The sequence below is a fragment of the Myotis myotis genome, unplaced genomic scaffold, assembly GCF_014108235.1.
Source record: "Myotis myotis isolate mMyoMyo1 unplaced genomic scaffold, mMyoMyo1.p scaffold_m19_p_22, whole genome shotgun sequence".
NCBI lineage: Eukaryota > Metazoa > Chordata > Mammalia > Chiroptera > Vespertilionidae > Myotis > Myotis myotis.
Genome location: NW_023416327.1, coordinates 3,712,568 through 3,738,651, shown reverse-complemented (window position 1 = coordinate 3,738,651; position 26,084 = coordinate 3,712,568). Strand labels below are relative to the sequence as shown.

The following is a 26,084-nucleotide window of genomic DNA, read 5'->3' as shown; positions in this document are numbered from 1 at the left end:
TTCCCCTGCTTCATGTCCTATGTGATTAACAGACCGCATCTCTAGCGCAGATCTTTCCTGTGTCACACACACACACACACACACACACACACACACACACACACACACACAGAGCCATCTGCCTCCTAGACCCCTCTCCTGAGATGCCCGTAGGCATCTGGAACCCATCATGCCCAAATGGAACACATCCCTTTCCACCCTAATGTTCTTCCTCTAGCATTCATTATGTCAGTGAATGGAGCCATGTTCACTGGAAGACTCCTTTTCTCCTCCTGAGGGTTGTGGTTGGTGATTGGTGGGAGCCATAGTGGATTTGTTTGTATTATGAATGGATTATTTTAGCTATAGACAAAAGCATTTGTCATATTATTTACAACACCAGCAGTGTAATCATCATTTTGGCAATGAACATTTGGAAGAATTAGCTCTACTCTGTGACTGTTATTTTTATTCCCCAAATTCATACCTTTTACCATGTCTCTTGGGGCAGAGAAGCATTTTCACTTTGAGTATGGGAAGTAACTTTCTCCACTGTTCAGAGAAGACAGTGGGATCTAAAGAAAAGCCTGGGAAAAGATGATAAAACTATTGACATAGGGAATTGGGGCTGGTGGCACTTGGCTGTGGGGAGAGGCAGCAGGGGTGTGAAAACAGGCTCTCTATAAAAGGGCAGTCTAACTATATATATACATAAGCCAGTTTGGGTCATGGTTTTCCTCATTGGTAGTAACATTGTGTCTTCATAGAGCATTGTAAGAAAACAGTTGTCTATTCATAACACCAAGAGAAACTGCTCTGTGCTTTCCCAAGGAAAAGTGAACTATAAAGTTTCATGGAATTTTAAATTGCTCTTTCTTACTCATCAAAGAATAATAAGAAACTATTTTATCACTTTAAATTTGTGAGAGTTTGGAACATAATTTTTCTATTAATTGGATATTTTAATATTTGTCCTGAATATTTTTTCCTTTTCTATTGTAACTGTGGTGACAAATGACTATAGAGTTATTTGAATCTCTGATTCTCAAAGGGTTAGGGAATGGATGAGGGAGGGATGGTGCTGGTGGTGTCTCACATCTTTGTCTCTGTTTCTGTCTCGCTCTCTCTTTACCTCCCTCTTTGCCTCCCTTCTTCTCTCTCCCTCCTCCTCCCCCCTTGCACTCTCTCTGAAAAGCAATGGAAAAAATTATCCTACAGTGAGGATTAAAATGTATACATACATATATCACAAGTAGCTGAAGTTGATATGTCAGTATCAAATATGAATGTGAGTAGTATTTTTGTTTTTAATGTGTTGAAATGCTAGTCACTTAAACTACTTTGTAAGCACAGGCTTTAAAAAGAGATTTTTATGTTTATGAAAAGGGAATGAATGAGTTACTAAGTCTAAATATTGCTTAAGAGTGTTTAAAATTGTTGAGGCAAGAATCAGGTTGAGAACCACAGATTAAAGATTTTGAGAAAAGCCAGGACAAGATCTGTTCTAATTCTCTCCAGCAACTGAATGGCCATTTGAAAACATTTTTCAGGTTCTTTTCCTTTGGCCGGGGGGCGGGGGGGGGGGGGGATTCCTATTGCCACAGCATAAAGGATTCACAGCAACAAGTGTGATATCATTACTGATAGTTTAAAAGGATGTGAAAGCCCTTATTTCTACAGAGCATATTGAATCAAATTATTACTAAGAAATTGTCTTTATTTTTAGTGAAGCAGTTTCTTCATTGTGTCAATTTAAAATAAGGACCATGGAATAAAGTTTCAAACTAAGCTAAACCTATTACTTTTAAGGCATTTAAAGATAGGCTGCATTTGTACCCTAAACAAGGTGAGTGCCTATAGTCTAAGGCAGTGGTTCTCAACCTTCTGGCCCTTTAAATACAGTTCCTCATGTTGTGACCCAACCATAAAATTGTTTTCATTGCTACTTCATAACTGTAATGTTGCTACTGTTATGAATCGTCATGTAAATATCTGATATGCAGGATGGTCTTAGGCGACCCCCGTGAAAGGGTCGTTCGACCGCCAAAGGGGTCGCGACCCACAGGTTGAGAACCGCTGGTCTAAGGGTGCATGTCCCTTTACCCCCACTTCTGCTCGTTAGTTCCTGTCTGCTGGTACCTTTGCCTCTTTTTAAGTAAGTGGCACGGTCACTCTTCATTTCGTGTATGTCAAGTATCACAAGTAGCCCTGGCCTGTTTGCTCAGTGGTTAGTGGCCCACAGACCAAAGGATATTTTTTCCATTGCTTTTTAGAGAAAGTGAGAGTGAAGAAGGAAGGGAGGGAGGGAAGGAGGGAGGGAGGAGAGAGAGAGGGGAGGGGAGGGGAGGGGAGGGGAGACACATTGACTGGTTGCCTCCCACCCACACCCAGCCAGGACGAACCATAACCAAGGTAACCGTAACCGAGGTGCCCACACTGAGGTATGTGCCTTTGACCGGAATCGAACCCATGAACAAGTAGCTGAAGTTGATGGATCAGTATCAAATACGGATGTGGGTAGTATTTTTGTTTTTATTGCGTTAAAATGCTAATAATTTAAACTACTTTGTAAGCATAGGCTTTAAAAAACAAGCTTTTGAGCAAGGGACAATTCTGACAGCTTCCTTCACAGGCCTTTTACCTTGTTTGCAGATTCCTGCCAACTGAGTACTATAATAAAGAAGACAACTATTTGAATATCCCATTTTATTTAGAGACAATGGCCTACAGATCATTGTTTAATATAATTTTTTTTTCTTTTCTTTCCACATATATTTTCTGCTAGATATTGAGGCTAAAACATGTCACAGTTGTAACAACCAAGAAAAACGTTAAAGCCTTAAGACGTGAAACCTACACAGTGGATTTTATTAAAAAGCAGATTGAGGAGTTCAACATAGGGAAGAGACATTTAGCCAACATGATGGGAGAAGATCCAGAAACTTTTACGCAAGAGGATATTGATGTAAGTACAGTTGCTCTGTGGAAAAGTAATTGCTGTAAACTTTTAGATGCTGACGGCACTGTTCTTTAGCCGGAGCCCTTTAGGTCTGTGTAAATTTTAATCAAACTGTCAGAATATGGAAAAGTACTTTGCAAGTGGAAACTATGGTTTCAAAGAGAGATTCTACTCTGTATTTGAAGCATAATAAAGTGTGGTGAGTTTTAGATTTCAACTAGAAATGGATGTTTTCCTTGATTTAAGGTCATCGGAGCCACTATGAATGCTTATACAGAGTTTGGAAACATTTATCCTGTAGGTAGTCTGAAATTTAGCTTTCTTACAAAATGATAAAACAAATGGTAATGGAAATAGAGTCAGGTTTATAGGAAATTCCATAAATAAATCTAAGCCCAATGTTTTTTATCAACTTAACTATATATTTGAATTTTTAAAGTAACAGCATGTCCTAAGTGATTTGAGAATAGGTTAGAATGCTAGTCACATGCCATTCTTGAATTATAATCCTGAGAAAAGTAGTAATAATATTATCTTTTTGCTAGACATGCCAAAATAGCTAGCAAAAGAACTTAACAATTTAACAATTTTGAAGATTGTTCTAATTTTATAAAAAGTAACATATGATATCCAATGGTGATCTGTATTTAACAGAATAACATCTTTGTATAAATTTAACATTTTATTTTATTTCAAATATATAATTATTTTAATCATTTTGTGTTTTTAGGCATTTTAGTTTATTTCCCATCTTTTTGTATGCCTTTCTTAATTATTTGTAAATGGTACTTCAGTATCTTTCTGAGGCACCAGACCAACATGTTTGACTAAGCTAGAGGGATTTCTTATTGCCCTTGTAGGTCCAGGTGACTTAGAGTTATGGACCTCTTAGCTGCTGTCCTGTTTTTTGAATTTTATGGTAATCTGGACAGTATTTAGGGATATTGAGAAACCTGTATTTTTATAAGAGTGATTTTAATCAAAGGGTCGTGCTCCATTTTTAGAAGAGGAAACTGAGGCACAAAAAATAAGCATCGTATTTAAATATCTAAGTATGGATAAAGGGGAAACACTTAAAACTTCAAACCGTGAACCTTCTATTCTTCCTTCATATCTGCCTCATTTCATAGATAATGGATAGCTGACAGTATCCAGATGTATTACGTAATTTTTAGCTACATACTCAAAATATGATTTTCAAGAAGAAAGGGGCAACTTTCAACAATAAAGATTTATTTTTAAAAAGGGGCAAAAAGTAACTAGTGTTTGTATACTCAAAAATTTTTTAATTTTTAAAGAAGAATTAAAGGACCAAAAACTAAATAAGGTCTTCTTCTGCCTTTAATAACATGTGTCCTTCTAAAAGATAAGGGAATAATGAGCATCTTAGCATGGTAGTAATGCTACAGAATTATGTTTTTCAAAGAGAAATACACTTCCGTATCTCTGCGCCTCTAGATATTCTCTCTTGAGCTAACTTTTGCTGTTTACTTGTTTTTTGTGTGTGTGTGTGTTTTTTTTGTTTGGTGGCTGCTTTATCAAGACATACTTCACATACCATCTCAAGGTGTACTTCACTGGTTTTTAGTCTGTCTACAGAGGTCTACAGCCATTACCACAGTCTAAGTATAGACCGTTTTCATCACCCTATAACAAAACTTTGTAACCTGTAGCAACCACTTTTCAACTTCCTCCATTCCTCTCAGCTCTGGGCAACTAATTTCTACTTTATATCTTTATAGATTTGCCTACTCTGGACATTTCATATAAACAAAATCATATAATTCTTGGTCTTTGGTGCTTGGCTTCTTTCATTTAGCATATTGTTTTCAGTATTTATCTATGTTTTATCATGTGTCAGTTATGCATTCCTATTCATTGCCAAATACTTTTCCATTGTCTGGATATACTACATTTCTTTTAAATCCAGTCATCAGTTGATGTGCATTTGGATTGTTTCAAATTTTGGCTATTTTAAATTATGCTGCTATAAACATGTGTAAAAGTTTTTGTGGCGGTCACATGTCAGTTCTCTTGGGTATGTACCTAGAAACCATTGCTAATTCAAAGTCATGAAGATTTACACATGTTTTTTTCTGAGAGGCTTATAGTTTTAGTTTCTCACCTGAGTCTTTGGTTCATTTGGGGTAATTTTTATATGTAGTATGGGATAGGGGTCCAGTGTTACTCTTTTACATGAGGCTATCCAGTTGTCCAGTGGCATTTGTTGAAAAGACTGTTGTTTTGCCCTTGAATTGTTTCGTCACCCTTAATGAAAATCACTTAGCTGTAAATATAACGGTTTACTTGTGAACTCGCAGTTATATTTTATTGATATGTATGTTTATAGTTACACCAGTTTTCACTCTCTTGATTACTGTAGCTTTGTAATAAATTTTGAAATTGGGAATAGGAAGTACTCCTACTTTCCTCATCTGTTTCAAGAACATTTTGGCTATTCTGTGCCCCTTGAATTTCCTTAAGAATTTTAGGATGAGTTTGTCAGTTTCTGTAAAGAGCCAGCTAGTATTTTTAAAGAGATTGTGTTGAATCTCTAGGTCAGTGATGGCGAACCTTTTGAGCTCGGTGTGTCAGCATTTTGAAAAACCCTAACTTAACTCCGGTGCCGTGTCACATATAGAAATTTTTTGATATTTGCAACCATAGTAAAACAAAGACATATTTTTGATGTTTGTTTTATATATTTAAATGCTATTTAACAAAGAAAAATCAACTAAAAAAATGATTTCTCGTGTCACCTCTCGTGTGATAGGTTCGCCATCACTGCAGATCAATTTTGGGAGTATTGCCATCCTAATATTATCTTCTGATCTGTAAACATGGATGTCTTTCAGTTTATTTAGATGTTTAATATCTTTCAGTGATATTTTAAGTTTCCAGAGTTTAAGTTTGGCATTGTTTTTTTAATGCTTAAATTAAAATCATTAATTTCTTTTTTAAAATTTTAAGTGGAATTGTTTTCTTTCTTTTCTTTCTTTTAAATTTATTTTATTGATTTTTTACAGAGAGGAAGAGAGAGGGATAGAGAGTTAGAAACATCCATGAGAGAGAAACAGCAATCAGCTGCTTCCTACACACCCCCTACTGGGGATGTGCCCGCAACCATGGTACATACCCCTGACCGGAATTGAACCTGGGGCCCTTCAGTCTGCAGGCCAACACTCTATCCACTGAGCCAAACCAGTTAGGGCTCTTTTTGGATTCTTTATTGCAAGTGATTGAAATACAATTAATTTTTGAATATCGGTCTTGAATCTTTCAACGTTGCTGAATTCATTTACTAATTCTTATAGTTTTTTAGTGGATTCCTTAGGATTTTATGTGTTCAAAATGTCACCTGCAAATAGAAATAGGTATAGTTTTCTTTCTTTTCAGTCTGGATGCCTAATTGCCCTGGCCAGCATCTCCAACAATGTTGAGTAGACATGGTGAGAGTGGACATCCTCATCTTGTTCTGATCTTAGGGGAAAGCTTCCAGTTTTCACCATTAAATATTATGTGCCAGGGGTTTTTTTGTAGATGCTCTTTATCAGATACAGGAAATTCCTTCCATATCTAGTTTGTTGAACATATTTATCATAGGAGGATGTGGAATATTGCCAAATGCTTTTTCTGCTTTTATTGAGATGATCATTTCTTTTATTGGTATGGTATATCATGTTAATTGATTTTTTCTTTATCTTTATTAAATTGAAATAGTATCAATTACTTTCATATTGTTAGTATTGAAGAGACAAGCAAGCCCCCCCAAAAGCTTATGACATAACAAATCATAGAGTCAGTCATAAAGCACAGTCTTATGTTGTTACCTATAGATTTGTTCTAGGAATGATAGAAGCAAATCTAGATTTTTGTTTGTTTTTTAACATTGCTCAATGAAACATTACTTATTAATAGTAAAACTTCTAATAGGACCTAACACAAAGTATAGGATGTCAGTTAAGGTTCATAAGAATCATATTTTATTCTGAATCAAACTTTTTGCTCATATACGTATATTAGACATTTTATTCATAAACATGTAAGGATTTTTTAACAAGAAGATTTTTAGATTAGATTTTTTAAAATGTATTTGGGGTTATATAAACTTCAGGTGCACAATTTATAATATGGCATCTGCATACTCCATTGTGTGCTCACTATATGATGTCTGTCACCATATATTTGACTGCCTTTACCTTCTTTTCTTTTTTATTCTGTATCAAACTTAATTAATACTTTAAAACAGTGATTTTCCACAAGAATTTTTAAAGCCTATGATATCTGACTATTTAGTCAGGGGCACTGACTTTTTCCTTTAGATTGTTAAAAAAAAATGACAACAGCCAACACAACAATAGCTGTCCGATGTGAAAGAATCAAAATTATACCTTTTTTTTTCTGTCAGATTGGCAAAAAATATAATATGGTTTTTGGTGTGCCACACAATGTTAGTAATTAGTTTACTAGTATGTGTGCTATGATATAAAAATGGTTGAAAATCGCTGCTTTAAAGAATACAGGTTATTTGGGTTTTTGGTGGGTTTTTTTTTTACGTTGATTGATTTGGGTGTTTAACTCTGTGTTCCTGGAATAAACCCCAGTCTGTCAATGTGGATAATAATTTTTTATGTGTTTCTGGATTAGGCTTGCTAGCATTTTGCTAAGTTTTACTTCTAATTGATACTGGTCGGTAGTTTTAATGTCTTTGTCTGATTTTGACATCAGGGTAATATTGGCCTCATAGAATGAGTTGGGAAATGATCTCTTCCATTTTTAGAAGAGTTTGTGAAGAATTGGTAGTAATTCTTTAAATATCTGGTTGAATTAATTAGTGAAGCTATCTGGACCTGGCAGTTTTGTAGGGAGGATAAAACTGGTTTTAAAGTTACTTTTAAAATTAGTTTGCTTTTTTTTTTTTTAAACCCGAGGATATGTTTTTATTAAATTTAGAGAGAGATGAAGAGAGGGGGAGAGAGGGGAAAACATCGATTGGTTGCCTTTCATATATACCCTAACTGGGATAAAACCCAAAACCTGGGTATGTGCTCTGACCGGGAATTGAACCCTCGACCCTTCAGTGCAGGGGAGGACACTCCAACCAGTTGAGCCACACTGGCCAGGGCTTGTTGTTTGCTTTTTAAAATGGTCCTCCCCTCTCTCCTGTGGCCTCTGTGTTCCTGAGTCCTCTGCAAGATCCTACTATCTAACTGACTTTACCCGCCTTTACAACCTTTTGGGATGTACGAATCGCATATTTAGCTCACTGAGAGAAACAGAATCAGTCAACAGGTTTGTAATTCTATCTGAAGGGATAAACATTTTCACAACCTAAGTATAAAAATGAATTAGGTTGTTTGGAATGGTTAGTTCATTGCTTGGATATTTAATCAGAATATTACTTAGGGGTGTTAAAATTCCTGAGAATTTAATTTCTACAAAGTAGACATAATCTATAATTTAATTCAATTCAGTTAACTCATTAAACGTCTAGGCTCACTGTATAATGTTCATGTAGGTAAATTAGGTGCCATTGTATTTAGATTAAACCATTTATTCTTTTATATATTGGCAAGTTTTTTTATACTGCTTATTAACAATTGCTAAAGTAATGATAGCCAAAACCATCTATGAAATGAATTTAAGTAAATATTTTTAAGATTTAAAATCTCTGCCCTGGCCAGTGGTCAGAGTGTCGGTCCATGCACCAAAGGGTTATGGGTTCAATTCCTGGTCAAGGGCACAAACCTGGGTGTGTATGTCTCTCCCTCCCCTTCCTTCCTCCTCTCCACTGGCTCTTAAAAGCAGTGGGGAAAATATCCTCGGGTGAGGATTAACAACAACAAAAAAGGTTTTCTTAAGTATCTATTTTCATATATGAAAATATCTTTAAATTTTTTTTTGTTAAGGTGTTTACAACAGACATACATTGGTACTTCCATCTAGAGTATACTTTTTATATTATTTAGAGAAATCTTAAAGGATTCTATCATTCAGTTAGAGACAATATGTTTAGTTCTGGTTTTTAAAATATAGAATTGTTTTCCAGAGAAGACATGTTAAACATCACTATGTAAATGTAGTAGATGTTAGCTATTCTATACTTTTAAAACTGCACGTGTGTGTATGTATATATGGCGAAAGTAAGTTGATGTAATTTTGTGTCATTGTGCTAATAGAATATAACTTTTAAAAATCTTCCTTAGATTTAGCAAAAAAAGTAATGAAATCATGAATTAATATGAAAAAAATCTCTACTTGTGTACAGTATAGAGGATCTTCTTAAATGAAGCTTAATTTCTTGTATTGTGAAGAATATAGATGCAGAACATGTGCAACTTAAGTGGATTTTTTAAAAAATAAGTTCATTGTTGTTGAAGTGATGCAGGAAGATGCAAAACCTGGGATGAGGAGATTTTTTTGTGGTGTCACTAACTAGCACTGTAATATTAGCAAGTCACAGCATTCTGTCACTTGTTTTTCTGGTCTCTAAAGTAATACCAGCTGCTTGCCTAACTAAGAATATAGGAATGTGAGATTAATGCAGTGTATTAATAAATAAATAAAATCTACCATAGCCTGAATCACTTCCTAGTTTTCTAATTTCCTTTGCAACACAAATCTTCCATGCCATCTGACACTGAATGTTGGGGAGAATAATCTGAAATACTGTTGAGTACATTGATTTATCGCTGAGTGACATAAACTGGAGGTTGTGTTGTATAATGGGTTGGTATTTTGTCTCACCTCACTAAAAGCCCGTGTGAGGGAGTGTTGCCATTTTCCTGACACCAGTGACCTAATTCTGCTGTGCTAGACCTTCCTCAAGTGATTGATCTGCCTCACTAAGTCTCACGTATTATATCAATTAACTCTTGGCATTTTATTAAATTTAGTGGACCCCGGTTGGCATCTGAGTAGATATGAAAGCAAAGAGGACAGTGACAACCAACTGTTATCAAGGCATTAAAATTATACACCCATTATGGTTCCTATTTTCAAAACTATTTTTGTAAGAGGTTTTGGCTGTGTGTAATAACTTGAAAGACATAACTGATGAGTCTTATTTAATTTCCATACTGACATAATGTTTAATTATTTCTGAACACAAAAATAAATGGTTTGATATCCAAAATCAGGAAAATACGTTAAGCCTCCAAATAGTTTTTGGAAGAGCATTGCAATTGCTGTTATATTGAATTTACAATGCTTTGTATAATGTGTTTGGCTTTTAACATATAAATTAAAACCAGGTTCAGTAATTTTTCTTTTATTTAATATGATCATGAAATTAGTCCACATAACGGAATTTTTCTGAAAAGGGAATCCTATTTTTAATGATTTGTAATGAAAAATGCCACCACTTACTAAACATTGCTTATACATGTTCAGTTTGCTGTCTGGGAACCTGATACACATTATCACATTTAATGTTTATAAAATCCGTGTGGGGTAGTAAGTATTCATTGTTGAAGAAACCAAGGCTATACAAGGTCTTTCTGAACCCAAGGCTATTTTTCTATACTTTCAAAGATTATTGTTTTGGGTAACATTTTCTAAGATAAGTTGTAGTTTCCCCAACCTTATATGTAGAGTTTAGTGAGTATAACTTAATCTTCCAGTGCCTTGGGGTTTTCCTTTATAGTATGGTTGTTAAACAATGACACCCGACTGTGGCTCGTAGTGAATGTTTATTCCTGTACTGAATGGCCTGGCTGTGCTTTATTCTGGATCCTGCCATCTCCTTTCCTATCAAAATGTCCATGTATGTGTGTCTGCCTCTAGCCTCCCTCATGACTTCCAGCCTTCTAGCGTAACTAGACTTGTTAGGTATGTGAGTTAAAACTAAGGGCCATCGGCCTTAGCATGAGGACCTCTGTGACCTTCCTGCGAAGTAAAATCATGAATTTATGTCAGCTATTTCTGCTCTTCATTGGCTTTTTTGTTGTTGATTTCTAAGTTTACAACTTTGTTCCCGAAGATTGAGCTTGGATAGAATTCTGGCCTCTGGCCTCACTGAGTGTAGCGTATATAACTTACATCTGAAAATTGTATTTAGCTAATCTTTTTTATTTTTTTTAAATATATTTTATTGATTTTTTTACAGAGAGGAAGGGAGAGAAACAGAGTTAGAAACATCGATGAAAGAGAAACATCCATCAGCTGCCTCCTGCACATCCCCCACTGGGGATGCGCCCGCAACCCAGGTACATGCCCTTGCCGGGAATCGAACCTGGGACCTTTCAGTCCACAGGCCGACTCTCTATCCACTGAGCCAAACCGGTTTTGGCAGTATTTAGCTAATCTTACATGCTAGTATAGCCTTAACTTAATAAGGCTTTAAAAAGAGTTGTTACATTATTTAGAAGATTTTAAATTATTAAACCTACAGCTTGTGTATCTGCTACAATTTTTTTGCAGAATTTGCTATATTTAATGCTCAATCTTGATATTAAATTTATATGAAAAAAATATTTTTAGTTGGTAAAATACCAAATTAGCTAAAAAGAAATTGGTCATGGACAGGTATAGATTTTCTCCATTTCAAAAAGTTTAATTTTTGGCTGATTTTTTGAAGTATATTGAAAAGAAAGAAACCATTTTTATTGCTCTTTCACGGTAAACCACTATGGTGTTACTGATAACCTTCAGAAAATCTAATAAGAGAAAACACAGGTCCCTCTAACAATGAGTAGTGTATATGGTGTCTTGCTGGAAGTGCTTAAAATACAAGCTAAATATTTTGAAAATAGATCGTAATACAGTGGTTCTCAACTCCTGTTCTATAAACTGTTCACTGGTAACTGCCAAAGGCTGATTAGTGTATATAAAAGAAGTATTTTTGGCTGTAACAGTTTATATTACTATGAGGGGGAACCTGTCAACTGAACATTGAGCTGAGTGGGTTTTGTAATTCAATGTAAAGCCGTTACACTTTGGTCAAAACAAGAACCATCCTATATAATAAAGAGCTAATATGCTAATTAGACTGAACAGCAGAACGTCCGGATGACATTCTGGACAACCATCTAGACCAGCGGTTCTCAACCTGTGGGTCACGACCCCTTTGGCGGTCAAACGACCCTTTCACAGGGGTAGCCTAAGACCGTCCTGCATATCGGATATTTACATTACGGTTCATAACAGTAGCAACATTACAGTTATGAAGTAGCAACGAAAATAATTTTATGGTTGGGTCACAACATGAGGAGCTGTATTTAAAGGGCCAGAAGGTTGAGAACCACTGATCTACACAAACTTGGACGAAGCCAGGGCTGCAAGGGTTGAGCCCCTTGCACAAAATTCGGTGCATCAGGCCTCTAGTAAAGAAATAAGCCTCATAGTCTGTCACAGAGGCAGGGCAGAAAACACTTGTCCTTAAAGAGTGACCGAGGCTAAAGAGTGACCGAGGCTAAAGACTGGCCAGTGAATAGTCAGTGTCCATAGAATTTTATAGACATTATAACTCATTGTTATACTAGAGTAGATTCCAGGTTACAGTGATTGCTAACATGTTTAGTATTGTTTAGTCTTTTAATCCTTTCACATGTACCATCAAAAATCATTTTTTTCAAAATCATGCTGTAAACAGAGAAGTTGAGGGTCACTGATATTTGCATTTTCTTTTTTGAATTAGGCAGTATCAGTTATAAATATTTTGGAGACATTTCAGTTATATTAAATAATGTGAATGCAGAATTGCATTTACATATACTAATGTCTTTATTTGGGAATTAAAAGTTAACTTCTACATTACTACAGAATTTCAGGAAAAAAGCCAGCAAATTGATATATAACACTGTTGAAGTCTACCAATTACTTTTTAATTGGTACTGTAGACCTCATTCTGAAACCAGAATGTTTTATTCTCCTAAGTGTGAATATGCTGTATGAAGTTTCCCTAATTGATTTGCTGTGCCCATTCCATTTGATGTATCATTTTTCACAATATTTCATAATTTGTGCTCACTTCTAATGAACAGAGTCGTTAGGACAGGCATGTCTAAGTACAACTGACAGCTAACATTAGGTGCCAGATGCAGTTTATAAAGTAATGTAGAAATGTAGAGAACAGTTTAAATAAATTAGCACCTGTACATTAGTCTCACTTGCTGGTAATTTATAAGCGCATCAGTAGAGATGACATTTAGGTAAGTCATTGATCAAGTTAACAGCTGCAAACCCACTGCCCAGCTGGGATACCTAATTAATTGAGATTGCATTCCTGACCCAGAGCTTCTCCTGGGTTCAGCCTGCAGTCCTTTTATACTTTGACATAAAACTAAGAATATAGTTAAATATTTTGTCTTAATTTCAGGGAACCAATATTCAGTTACCAATATTCTAGTTAAAATCTAAAAAAGTAAGAATTATGTTTACAAATGAGAATTACTCCATGACTTATTCGAATTAATTTACAAAAATTTTAAAATTCTTTACGTTTGTCAGTACTTTTTGTTTTAGATTCAAGTAAGTCTTACTGTAGTCTAATAAATCTCTAAAGGATTCTATCTATACTTATCATTAAATGTATATAGATGCTTTTCAATGTAAGATAATGTTACATCTTAATAAACCTATTGATAAGCTGAAAATATCATGTCAGAAATAGAATGTTTTAAAAAAAGACATTGACTACACCTAACATACCGAACATCATCGCTTATTAGCCAGCCCACCTTAAAAGTGCTCAGAACACTTACCTTAGCCTGTAGTTGGGCAAAATCAGATCACACAGTGAACATACTGTGGAGTGTGTTAGCTTTACCCTTGTGATGGTCTGGCTGGCTGGGAACTGTGGGCACTGCCACTGTCCAGCCTCAGGGGAGAGTATCATACTCATATTGCTAGCCTGGGAAAAGATCAAAATTGGAAGTATAGTTTCTACTGAATGTGTATTGCTTTTGCACCTGTGTAAAGTCAAAAAATTGTAAGTCAAACCATCATCAGTTGGGGACCATCTGAACTTCACCATTTTTTTTCTCAGAAGAAGGAGTTTTTTTGCGTTTTGTTTTGTTTTTGTGCTAACTAGTCATCAACCAAAGCCATGTATTTAACAATTTTTTCAAGTGTGAGAAAAGTTTAAAAGAACTTTGCTAAGTTGAATTCCATAAAAATTGAAGAACTTAATATAGGAATTATTAAGGTTGAACTTATTATAGGAAAACATCCTTTGTTTTCTATTTCTGTGGCTCAGATTTTTTTCTCTGTGAATTTAAAGCTGAAAGATTAAGGCATCAACAACCTTAAATCAGAGTAAAGTAATAATTTTGTATATATTTCTACCTGTTCATGGATGTTGATATTTGAATACCAGTGTGTTAACTGCAGGCCACATCTAAAGTCTGGTTCCTAAGCTGAGAAAAGGTCTCTTGACACACAAATGATAACTCTTAAACAAAAATATTAGGCTAGTAATACTGTGTTCAAGCTTCTTGAAAAATCATTGAGTTCCAACTGATAGACATATTTTTTATTTTTGTGGAAGGATTAGGTTTCTTAGTCTAAAGAAAAGATTGGGTAGATTGTTCAGAAGTGAAAAAGTATTTATTTCAGATAATTATGAAATTTCTGTTAATTCTGTCATGGTTGATAAACTTGGTCCAAGTGGGCCAAACCCCAGTTCGGATATGGAATGCCAATTTTCCTGTAATATTAAGGCACCTGGCGGCCTATACTGTTTCCTGCTGATTCTTTTCCCCTTGTGCCTGGGAGGTGCCACATATGAACCAGGGTGTGATAACACAGAGCAGTTGACAGATAGGTGAACATTAGCAAAGAGTCAAGTGTTTCCTCCAGTGGCTTTCTGGTTGACTTAATTTTACCTATCATACTATTTCAATTCTGCATTTTTATTGTGCTGAGATAGGTCTTTTTGAATAACATTGCCAGAAAACTGCTAAAAAAGCCCAAATATTTTTACACTTTCTTTACCTTTGTTTCTTATTTTCTTTTCCAGCTGTACTTCTGAACCTTTCCTAACCAAATCTTTACCTTAATTTAAAATTATATATGAAATAGTTCATTTATTCCCAACCATGTTACTTATTCATTATTATAATTCTTATCTGAAATACTCTCTTTAACTTTATGTTGAATTGGAAAATTGTAATTTTGAGAAGCCCCAAGGACTCAAGAAATCAGCCTGTGGAAAACTTTATCTTCCATGAAATGTTTCCCAGTGTGGGACAGAGGCTGTCCGGTGTAAGGAGTGAGGGCAGAGTTGTCTACCATCTGCAAGCAGAGCTTGGGAACTCTCTTGAGCTTTTTGAGAGGAACTGCTTGAGGTAGCCAAAGGGGCAAACTACTAGGGGTAAGGGTAGAGGTGGAGAGTTAAAATTATATTTGGAAGGGCTTGAACAAATTCCTTTCTACTAAAATAAATGTCAATGCCCTAATAAGCCAACTTAGGGCCATGGAGTATACTTGCCACTGACCTAATTTCTCCTAGGTTGGCCTTGAATTAGGGCCCAGTAATCCTGGTCAAGTAAGGTGAAATCTTAACATTGGGACTTGTGGGGTGGGAAAAGAGAAAAGCTGTTGTACTCCTTTAGTGGGTCTTCCTCCCATTACAAAGCAAATTGGGATCAGTGCCCTTGTAGCTCATACAGAGCTTCCAGTAACAAGAGATTGCAGTAACTCCAACAAGATCGTGCTGGTGACATTGGTGCTGAAACAGATGACTGCAGTACACGTATTTTCATGCTGTGTAGACATGTAGACTTTCCAGTAGCTGCATCACCACCAGCAGCAGGCTTTGGAAAGAAAGATGATAAGCCCCTTCCTCCTCCTACCATCCCCATCCCTACTTTGAAGATGGTGGTAGGAAAGAGTTACTCTGGACTTAGACTGAAAGTCACAATGGAGAGCGAGGAGGGCACTCCCTTGCGGGCATGTTGCAAACAAAGCCCTGTTCTTGCAGGATCATGTGTCTTCAGGTGAGCCTCCTAGGAAACGAGTAGCTGGACACTTGTCATTTTTGTCATTGTTGTGTTTGGTTGTGTCTTCCTCAGTGCTTTGTTTCTAGGAGGAAGGAGTTACAAAAACATGCAGAAGCAGTTTTCAGTGTTTGTCAACAGTAACAACAACAAAAAAGCAACACAGCTTTTTCTTTCCAGTAGCAGGTTAAAATTAACTACAGAAAAGAACAGAAGGTTGGGGGGACAACTGGAGCTGTGCCAATAAAGACCCTTGAATTATTAAAACTACAAGAAGGCTCACTGGGGACCTGGAGACTTTGGGGATGTTACCCTCATTTTCAGCCAGATGTATGTTTGTGGGCATGTCCATTTTTTAGCGCTATCAGTATATAAATGTTTCCCACTCCTGCCCCAGCTTTGAAACTCAGGTTGAAATGGGGTAGTTAATCCAAGCTCTCTTGCCTTAGACATGGTAAATTCAGGCCGTCTGGTCAGTAGCACATGGCCTCAATAGTGCCAAGAGAGTTGTCAGGAAAGTTAGCGTTCCAGATGGTTCCTGTGATAGCATTACCCATGTAAGCCCCAATGAACCACAAGTCATAGGTCAGAAGTATCAGAATGCCACTGTCCAACCCTCTTACCTCACACAGAAGACAAAATTAGGAATGCTCACAACCAGCTTCACTGCAGAAATCTTCTATTCAAAGACTATTTGGTTGTTAATACTCTCTTGTGACAGTATATGCTTATTAATTTAGACCAGTACAATTTAATTACAAACTTTGTAACCATTTAATGACATTTAAAAACCTTGTCAAAATATACAACAGTAACATCAGTACAGTGCTAGCTATACTGCATGAAAGCTCTGGTTAAAATAGTCAAGCGCTGTATGGTTGCCACTAGCTGTGTGTTTCTAGAGAGCTAGGAGGGGAATATGGCTATAAGAGAGGAGAAGACAATGACCTCAAATGGAAGAGATCTAAAAAGAAGTCTTGGTGATTCCTGACAAAGCAGTTGCAGGATTGGAATTACTGTGAGGCTAGATTGAATTGTGTCAGGAAAGAATGGGTTGTTTCAATAGGTGTGTAATTGTTACCCTAAATGTAAATGGTCTGAATTCACCAATAGTAGCAGAGTGGATTAAAAAAAACAACTACCGTATACTGCCTACAAGAGGCATATCTAAGCCTTAAACATAAAGGCAGATTCACAATAAAAGGGTGGAAAATGATTCTCCAAGCAAATAACATCCACAGGAAAACAGGTGTAGCCATACTTATATCTTCAAAATAGATTTAAAGATAACAAGAGACAAAGATGGGCCTTAATACTCCATTGACAGCACTAGACAGAACAACCAAACAGAAATTCAATTAAGAAATATCAGCCCTAGAGCCAAATGGTGGTGTAGTAAATGCTGATACTCGCTGCCTCCCACAACTCCATCAAAATTATAACTAAAATACTGATAAACTATCATTCAGAACCACCTGAAAGCTGATGAAATGGAAGGCCTACAACTAGAGAAGTAAAGAAGAAAGCACATGGAGTCTGGTGGGAGGGGTGGAGTCATGGAACGGGCTGGTCTGACACCCATGTGCCTTTTTTTTTTCCAAATTGGGAGGGATATCTCAGCTGTGGAGGCCTCCCATGAGGAGCAAGGGTTTCCCAGATCCCCAGCCCAGGATTCCAGAGCTGGGAAGAGAAGTCCCTATAACTTTGGGCCATAAAAACTAGCAGGGATTGTGGCTGAGTGACACAGAGGCTGCTGGAGACTCATGCAGTTCCTGGTTCATGAATTTATATGGTCCCACTCCCTCTGACCTCCAAAGCCCACACAGGGGCACACGTAGAGTGCCCAGCTCAGGTGATGGGAAACTAAGCCATTGGGCCCTAAAGGACACCTACTGCACAAGGCCACTCTACCAATACCAGGAGACATAGCAGCCCTATCTGATACATAGAAACACACACAGGGAAGCAGCCAAAATGCAGAGACAAAGAAACATGTCACAAAAGAACAGAAGAACTGTACAGAAAAAGAACTAAATGAAATTGAAGCAAGTACACTACTAGATATAGGGTTCAAAACAATAGTTATAAGATTGCTCGAGGATCTTAATAAGAGCTTCAAGGAACATAGTGAGACTTTCAGGGATCTTAGTAAGAATTTCAAAGACATGAAAAAGGATCTTTCAGAAATTAAGCATACACTAACTGAAATAAAGAATAATTTACAGGGATTCAACTATAGAGTAGAGGATTCTGAGAATCAATCATTTGGAATATGAGGAAGCAGAAACCACCCAATCAGAAGAGCAAAGAGAAAAAAGGAGTCCAAAAATATGAAGCTAGTGTATGTAGCCTCTGGGACAACCTCAAGCATACGAACATTCTCATTATAGGGTTGACAGAAGGAGAAGAAAGCAGACAAGCAAGCAAGGTATTGAAAACCTATGTGAAAAAATTACAGAAAATTTCCCCTACCTGGTGAAAGAAATAGCCTTACAAGTCCAGGAAGCATAGAGAGTCCCAAACAAAAGGAATTCAAAGAGGCCCACAACAAGATACATCATAATTAAAATGCCAAAGACAAAGAATCTTAAAAACAGCAAGAGAAAAACAGTAAGAAGAAGAAGGAAAAAAATAAAGGTCTAAAATAGGAACAATAAAATGGCAATAATATATGTCTATCAACAATTGAACCTAAAAATCAAAGTAAATGAACAAGGAATCTAATGACAAAATAAACTGATGAATAAAATAGAACCAGAGGCATGGGAACATGGAACTGACTGACAAATTTCAGAGGGAAGGAAGGAAGAGATTATCGAAGAACTTATTTGCATATATGCATGACCTGTGGACACAGAGAGTCGGGTGGTGAAGGCTTGGGTGAGGGTGGGAACCAGGTGGAGGGGGGCAAAAAGGAGAAAGGGGGAACATCTGTAATACTCTCAACAATAAAGATTTTTTAAAAATAAAATACATGAATAAATAAAAGAAATATCTGCTTTCAATGAAGCACTAGACCAAATGGACATAATTGACAATTACAGAACCTTTCATCTGGAACATCAGATTATATATTCATCTCCAGTGCACATGGAACATTCTCAAGGATAGACTATATGTTGGGTCACAGAACGAGCCTCATCAAATCCAGAAGATTGAAATTATACCAAGCGTATTCCCCGACAATGATGCCTTGACATATTAGAAACCAGCTGCAAAAAGGAAGTAAAGAAACGCCTAGTGTGTGGAGATTAAACAGCATATTACTAAAACATGACTGGGTCAGAGAAGAAATGAAAGGTGAGATCAAAAGACATAGACAAATGAGAATGATAATACAACATATGAAAACTTCTGCCATGCAGTGAAAGCAGTAATAGGGAAGTTTACATCATTACAAGCCTATCGCAAGGAACAAGAGATATCCCAAGTAAACAACCTAACATCAAATCTTAAAGAACCAGAAAAAGAACAAAAGCAACCCAACATGAACAGAAGAAAGAAAATAATAAAAATTAGAGCAGAATTGAGTGAAATAGAGAATAAAAAGACTCTACAAAAATTTAAAACGAAGAGCTGGTTCTTTGAAAAGATTAATAAAATTGACAAACCCCTGGCTATACTCACTAAGGAAAAAAGGGAAAAGACCCATATGAACAAAATCAGAAATGAGAGAGAAGACACCACAGACATCACAGATATACAAAGGATCGTACTAGAATATTATAAAAAACTATATACCACCAAATTAATAACCTAGAAGAAATGGATAAGTTCCTAGAAATATATAACCTTCTTAGACTAAGTCATGAAGAACTGGAAAATCTTAATAGATCAGTCAGCAGTGAGGAAATTGAAACAACCATCAAAAACCTCCCCAAAAAAGTAAAAATCCAGGACCAGATGGCATCACCAGTGAATTCTACGAAATGTTCAAAGAAGATTTAAAACCCATTTCTCAAATTCTTCAAAAAAAATTGAAGAAGAAGCTTTACTTCCTAACATTCTATGAGGCCAATATAGCCCTGATTTCAAAATCTGGCAATAATAACACACAAAAAAGATAACTACAGAGTAATATCTCTGATTAACACAGATGCAGAAATCCTAAACAAAATGCTTGCAAATCGAATACCACAGTACATTAAAAAATAATAATTCATCACGATACAGTGGCATTCTTTCCAGGGGCACAAGGATGGTTCAGCGCACACAAATTGATCAATGTAATGCGCCACATTAACAAAAGAAGGCATAGAAATCATATGATCTTATCAATGGATGCAGAAAAAGCATTTGACAAAATACATTAACCATTTATGATTAAAACACTCAATAAAATAGGAATAGAAAGAAAGTACCTCAACATAATAAAGGCCATATATGGTAAACCCTCGGATAATATACTGAATGGTGAAAAACTGAAAGCTTTTCTTCTAAGATCAGGAGCAAGACAAGTATGACCACTCTCACCACTCTTAATCCACACTAGTGACCTGGTGTGTGGATTCGTGCACATTGAAAGAAAATTAATTAGAAAGTGGCCAATGGGGCGAGACAGGCCAGACATGCCCTGGAGCCAACCTCTGATCCCTCCCTGGCTCGCCACACCTGGGGTGGCGCCGTGGTTCGAAGGGCGTCTGCAGAGTGAGCGGGTTCTCTCTGGGAGGTGGGGTCCCTCAGCCTGGCCTGCAGGGATCGGACTAAAACAAGCTCTCCGACATCCCCCGAGGGGTCCAGGAGTGCAAGAGGGCACTCTGCAAAGTTGCTGTAGTACTTTGGGTGTGGAACATAGACACAAGTATGCAGTAAACCAGATTCGGGACCAATAGTGCCCCGGCAACAACATAACCCACGGCTGAAATTGGAATAGTGTGGCCCCGCGAGGAATCGGGGTCCCTCCTCTCTGGCTTTAGAGTGCGTCACCCAAGAACTGTCCCTGCCAAGTCTTAGCAGCTCCTGCATTGAGCATCTGCCCCCTGGTGATCAGTGCACATCATAGTTACTGGTTGGATGGGCACTTAGCTTAGTAGCCTTTTATATGTATAGATAGAGGTGGACGTCCTAGCCAGAGCAATAAGGCAAGAGAAAGAAACGGAAGACATCCAGATAGGGAAGAAAGAAGTCAAACTGTCACTTTTTGTGGATGACATATATGTCATCTGTATATAGAAAACCCTAAAGACGCTACCAAAAAACTATTAGAAACAAGAAACAAATACAGTCAAGTTTCAAGATAGAAAATCAGTTTGCAAAAATACATTGCCTTCCTGTATACTAATCACAAAACTTCAGGAAAAGAAATGGAGGGAAAAACAAAAAACAGTTCCTTTTGCAATTGGAACCAAAAGAATAAAATACTTAGGAATAAACTTAACAAAGAACATGAAAGACCTATATACTGAATATTACAATGCGTTATTAAAAGAGATTGAAAAAGACACAACAAAATGGAAAAATATCCTGTGTTCTTGGATTGGAAGAATCAACAATAATTAAAATGGCCATATTGTCCAAAGCAATATACAGATTTAATACAGTCCCCATCGAAATCCCAAGGTCATTTTTGAAGAAAGGAATGAGAAATCATAAGATTTGTGTGGAACCATAGAAGATCCCAAATAGCCAAAGAAAGAAGAACGAAGCTGGAGGTATCACATTGCTTGGCTTCAAATTATGCTACAGAGCTACAATAATTAATACAGCATGGTATTGGCCAGGAAACAGACACACAGATCAATAGAACAGACTAGAGAGCCGAGTTATAAAACCACATGTATATTGTCTCCCACAATACCACTAGTATATCTGTACAGTTACAATGCTGTAATATATTTAGTATCAGAAAATTTTCCCAGTTTTCTGCAAAATGTCTTTATAGCTAGCTAGGGGTTTTGTACAATTGTTCCACATTCTGGCTTTCTAATTGCTTTCTCATGATACATCTTAGGATGTTTAACTGAAACTACTTACATGATACTGTAGCCTTCTCATGCCTCACACCAGAAAGTACATAATTTGTCTCACTATTGATTGTATGTCTGATCCTTGGTGAAGGTGATGACCACTAGACCTCTTTACTGTAAAAGTAGTTTTTCCTTTTGAAACTAGTAATTAGTGGGGTATTTTAACTCCATGTGAATATTCTATTCCCCAATAACCTTTCATCAGATGACTTCAGCATCCATTGATGATCCTTGCCTAAAAGTAATGATTACCTTAGAAGTTGTAAAACAATGATTTTCTACTTCTGTCATTCTTTCTACTTTTAGTTACTGGTATTGCTTTATAGAGAGGCTTTCTGTTTCTCCTTGCCATCTCCCCACCTCGTCCCCCCCGCCAGTGTGTCCATGCACACTGTTGAACATATGCAAACTCATATATTGAGTGTTATAAGGCAATGTTGTTTTTTATGTTCACATTGTCCCAAGTTTGGACAGTGGGAGACCTTTGAAGCTGGCTTCTGTGACCTTTTGAACACTTGCCTGTTTTCTGGCCCATGAAGAAGCCTCAGGCTCATTTTGTACTTTTCCTACCTAAGGTCTAGAATCTGCCTTTTCTCTGACACTCTGTTCCTTATACCAGGAAACTATTAGAAACCAAGATTTAGATGCTAGGGGTCACCCATTGCTCCTAGAGTCCCATTGCTTCTGTGCTTGTTCAGGATACAACTAGGAAATTAATATCTTTTGCCCCAGCTGAGGTGGATCAGTGGTTGAGCATTGATCTATGAGTGAGGACGTCATGGTTCGCTTCCTAGTCAGGATACTTGCCCGGGTTGTGGGCTTAATCACCCAGTAGGGGTTGTGCAGGAGACAGGCGATCAATAATTTTCCGTCATCATTGATGTTTCAATCTCTCCTTCTCACTTCCTCTCTGCAATCAATACAAACATTTTTTAATATGTTTTAAATACTACAGAAGTAATATAGAAAATAATTTTTTTGAGGATCATCTACAATAATAAAATACAAACATGCAAATTGACCGTACCTTTGCTATGCCTTAACCACACCCACCAGCCAATCAGAGCAACTATACGCAAATTAACCCAACCAAGATGGTGGCTGTCAGCCACGGAGCTGGAGCAAGCAGGAGGCTTGGTTGCCCCAATGATGGAGGAAGCCAAGCTTCCCACTTGCTGTGGCCTGCCTCTGAGCTCCACTCAAAGCAGCAAAGTTTCAATTATAGAAAGTAAACCCCAGATACCTGCTTTCAGCTGGCCGTGGCTATGGAGTTGGAGCGAGCAGGAGGCTTCCCTCCCTCCCACCCACCCTGGCCTGCTCTGAGCTCCTCTCAAGGCTACAAAGTTTCAATTATAGAAGGTAAATAAATCCCAGAATAAAGGGAAGAAAAAAAAAAAAGGAGAGGCTGAGAGCTTCTGTGGCCGGGGGGCTTGGCCAGCCTGAAAATGGCCCTCAGCCCCTCACCCAGACTGGCCAGGCACCCCAGTGGGGACCCCCACCCTGAAGAAGGTGTGACCAGCCTGCAAACAGCCATCAGCCCCTCACCCAGGCTGGCCAGGCACCCCAGTGGGGACCCCCACCCTGAAGAAGGTGTGACCAGCTTGAAAACAGCCATCAGCCCCTCACCCAGGCTGGCCAGATACCCCAGTGGGGACCCCCACCCTGAAGGGGGTGTGACCAGCCTGCAAACACCCATCAACCCCTCAGCCAGACTGGCCAGGCCCCAGCGGGACCCCCACCCTGATCCGGGACACCTTTCAGGGCAAACCAGCCGGCCCCCACCCATGCACCAGGCCTCTATCCTATATAATGAAAGGATAATATGCAAACTGACCCTAACAGCAGAACGACTGGGAATGACTGGTCACTATGACACACACTGACCACCGGGGGCAGACGCTCAATGCAGGAGCTTCCCCCTGGTGGTCAGTGTGCTCCCACAGGGGGAGCTCTGCTCAGCCACAAGCCAGGCTGACGGCTGGCAGTACAGCCGTGGTGGTGGGAACCTCTCCTCCCTCCTCAGCAACACTAAGGATGTCTGACTGCAACTTAGGCCTGCTCCTCACTGGCAAGTGGACATCTTCGAAGGCTGCCAGAGAGATGTCTGACTGCCAGCTTGGGCCCGATCCCCCAGGGAGCGGGCCTAAGCCAGCAGGTGGACATCCTCTGAGGGATCCCAGACTGCAAGAGGGCATAGGCCGGGCTGAGGGACCCCCTCCCCGAGTGCACAAATTTTTGTGCACCGGGCCTCTAGTGATTTTATATTGATTTGCCTAATTCAAACATAACATTACTTAACATATTTCTTTTATACTAGTATCTCTTCTGCAATAAAATTTTGGTAGTTATAAAATTAATATGTTTACTTCCTTTATGCTATAATATATACAAAATATTTCAGAGTCATAATATTAATATTACTACTAACAGTAAGCCCACCAAGTTGAAGATTTATTTGCAGTTATTTTTGTTGTTAGAAGTTAGGTTTATTTGTTTCTGTTTATATTAAGCTTTAGTTTCTTTTGAAAATTTTAGTCTTGAATATTTAAAACATTTACATGTTACAAAGTTTAGTGTAATGAAAGGTATACTTAGAGAAGTGTTAATCTCATCCTTGTGCCTGTCACTGTGCTCCCACCTATCCTATCTAATAAAAGTGAAACATGGTAATTAGCCGTACCTCCGCTACCCTTCCCATTGGCTAATCAGGGCGATCTGCAAATTAACTTCCAGCCAAGATGGCGGCCGCCAGCCAGGCTGCTTGCAGCAATCATGAGGCTTGCTTGCTTCAGTGACAGAGGACTCCAACGTTCCCCGACTGCCGCTGCCAGCCTCTGAGCTTGCAGTTTGAACCATTGTTACAAATATAGAAGCTAAACAAAACCCCAGAAACCTGCTTTCAGCCAGCTGGGATCTCAGAGCTGGAATTGAAACAGTGTTTCGATTATAGAACCCAAACAAACCAGATACCTGCTTTCAGCAGCCAAGGCATAAGAGCTGGAGCCAAACCTCAGAGCTAAAGCTGGCCCGGAATAAAAAAAAAAAAAAGAAAGAAAAATGGAGCGGTACCTAGGGATTGCACCTGCCCTCTGCCACCCGGGAGCAGGCCTAAGCCAGCAGGTTGTTATCTCCCGAGGGGTCCCAGACTGCGAGAGGGCACAGGCCAGGCTGAAGAAACCCCCCCTCCCCCCGGAGTGCACAAATTTTTGTGCACCGGGCCTGTAGTCTATACTACTAAAAGGGTAATATTCTAATTAGACTGGAATTTTTCCGGACGACCTTCCAGACAAAAGCCATGGTGGCATTGCCGAGGCAGAGGCTGTTAGGGGCAATCAGGCTGGCAGGGGAGAGCAGTTAAGGCGATCTGGCTGGCAGGCAGGTGAGTGCTTAGGAGCCAGCGGTCCTGGATTGTAAGATGGATGTCCAACTCCCCACAGGGATCAGGCCTAAACTGGCAGTCAGACATTCCCCGAGGGTGCCGGCCAGGCTGAGGGACCCCTTTGCCCCCATGCATGAATTTCGTCCACCTGGCACCTGGGAGCTTCAGTCACCCGCCAGCCAGAAAACAGCCCTCAGCCCCTCACCCAGACTGGCCAGGCACCCCAGTGGGGACCCCCACCCTGAAGGGTGTGTGACCAGCTGCAAACAGCCATCATTCCCTCATCTAGGTTGGTCAGGCACCCAGTGGGTCCCCCACCCTGATCCAGGACACCTTTCAGGGCAAACCAGCCGGCCCCCACCCGTGCACCAGGCCTCTATCCTATATAGTAAAATGCTAATATGCCTCCCAGCACCGGGATCAGCGTGACAGGGGGCAGCGCCCAAACCCCCTGATCGCCCTGCGGCTCTGTGTGTGATGGGGCGGGGCCACAACCTCCCTATCCGCCCTGCTCTGTTCGTGACAGGGGAAGGCACCCCAACCCCTTGATCAGCCCTGCTCTGTGCGTGATAGGGGGGATCTCCCCAACCCCCTGATCGCCCTGCGGCTGTGTGTGTGACAGGGTGCGGCGCCCCAACCCCCTGATCGACTCTGCTCTGCGTGACAGGGTACAGAGCTCCAACCCCCCTGATGGGCCCTGCTCTGTGAGTGACAGGGGGCAGCGCCCCAACCCCCTGATTGGCCCTGCTCTGTGCGTGACGGGGTGGCACCACAACCTCCCCATCAGCCCTGCCTTGAGTGTGACGGGGGGCGGTGCCCCAACCCCCCAATCGACCCTACCCTAAGCGTGACTGAGGGTGGCA

The 26,084-nt window shown here is 38.9% G+C and overlaps 1 protein-coding gene across 2 annotated transcripts in view; it reads left to right on the top strand.

The window, feature by feature from the left end:
- MRPS9 (mitochondrial ribosomal protein S9) overlaps positions 1-26,084 on the top strand; it is a 71,832-nt gene that overhangs the window by 6,303 nt on the left and 39,445 nt on the right. For both annotated transcript variants that reach the window (XM_036355390.1, XM_036355391.1), the window contains exon 2: positions 2,765-2,944. In XM_036355390.1, the coding sequence (XP_036211283.1) occupies positions 2,765-2,944 (180 nt within the window). The remainder of the gene's footprint in view (positions 1-2,764; positions 2,945-26,084) is intronic.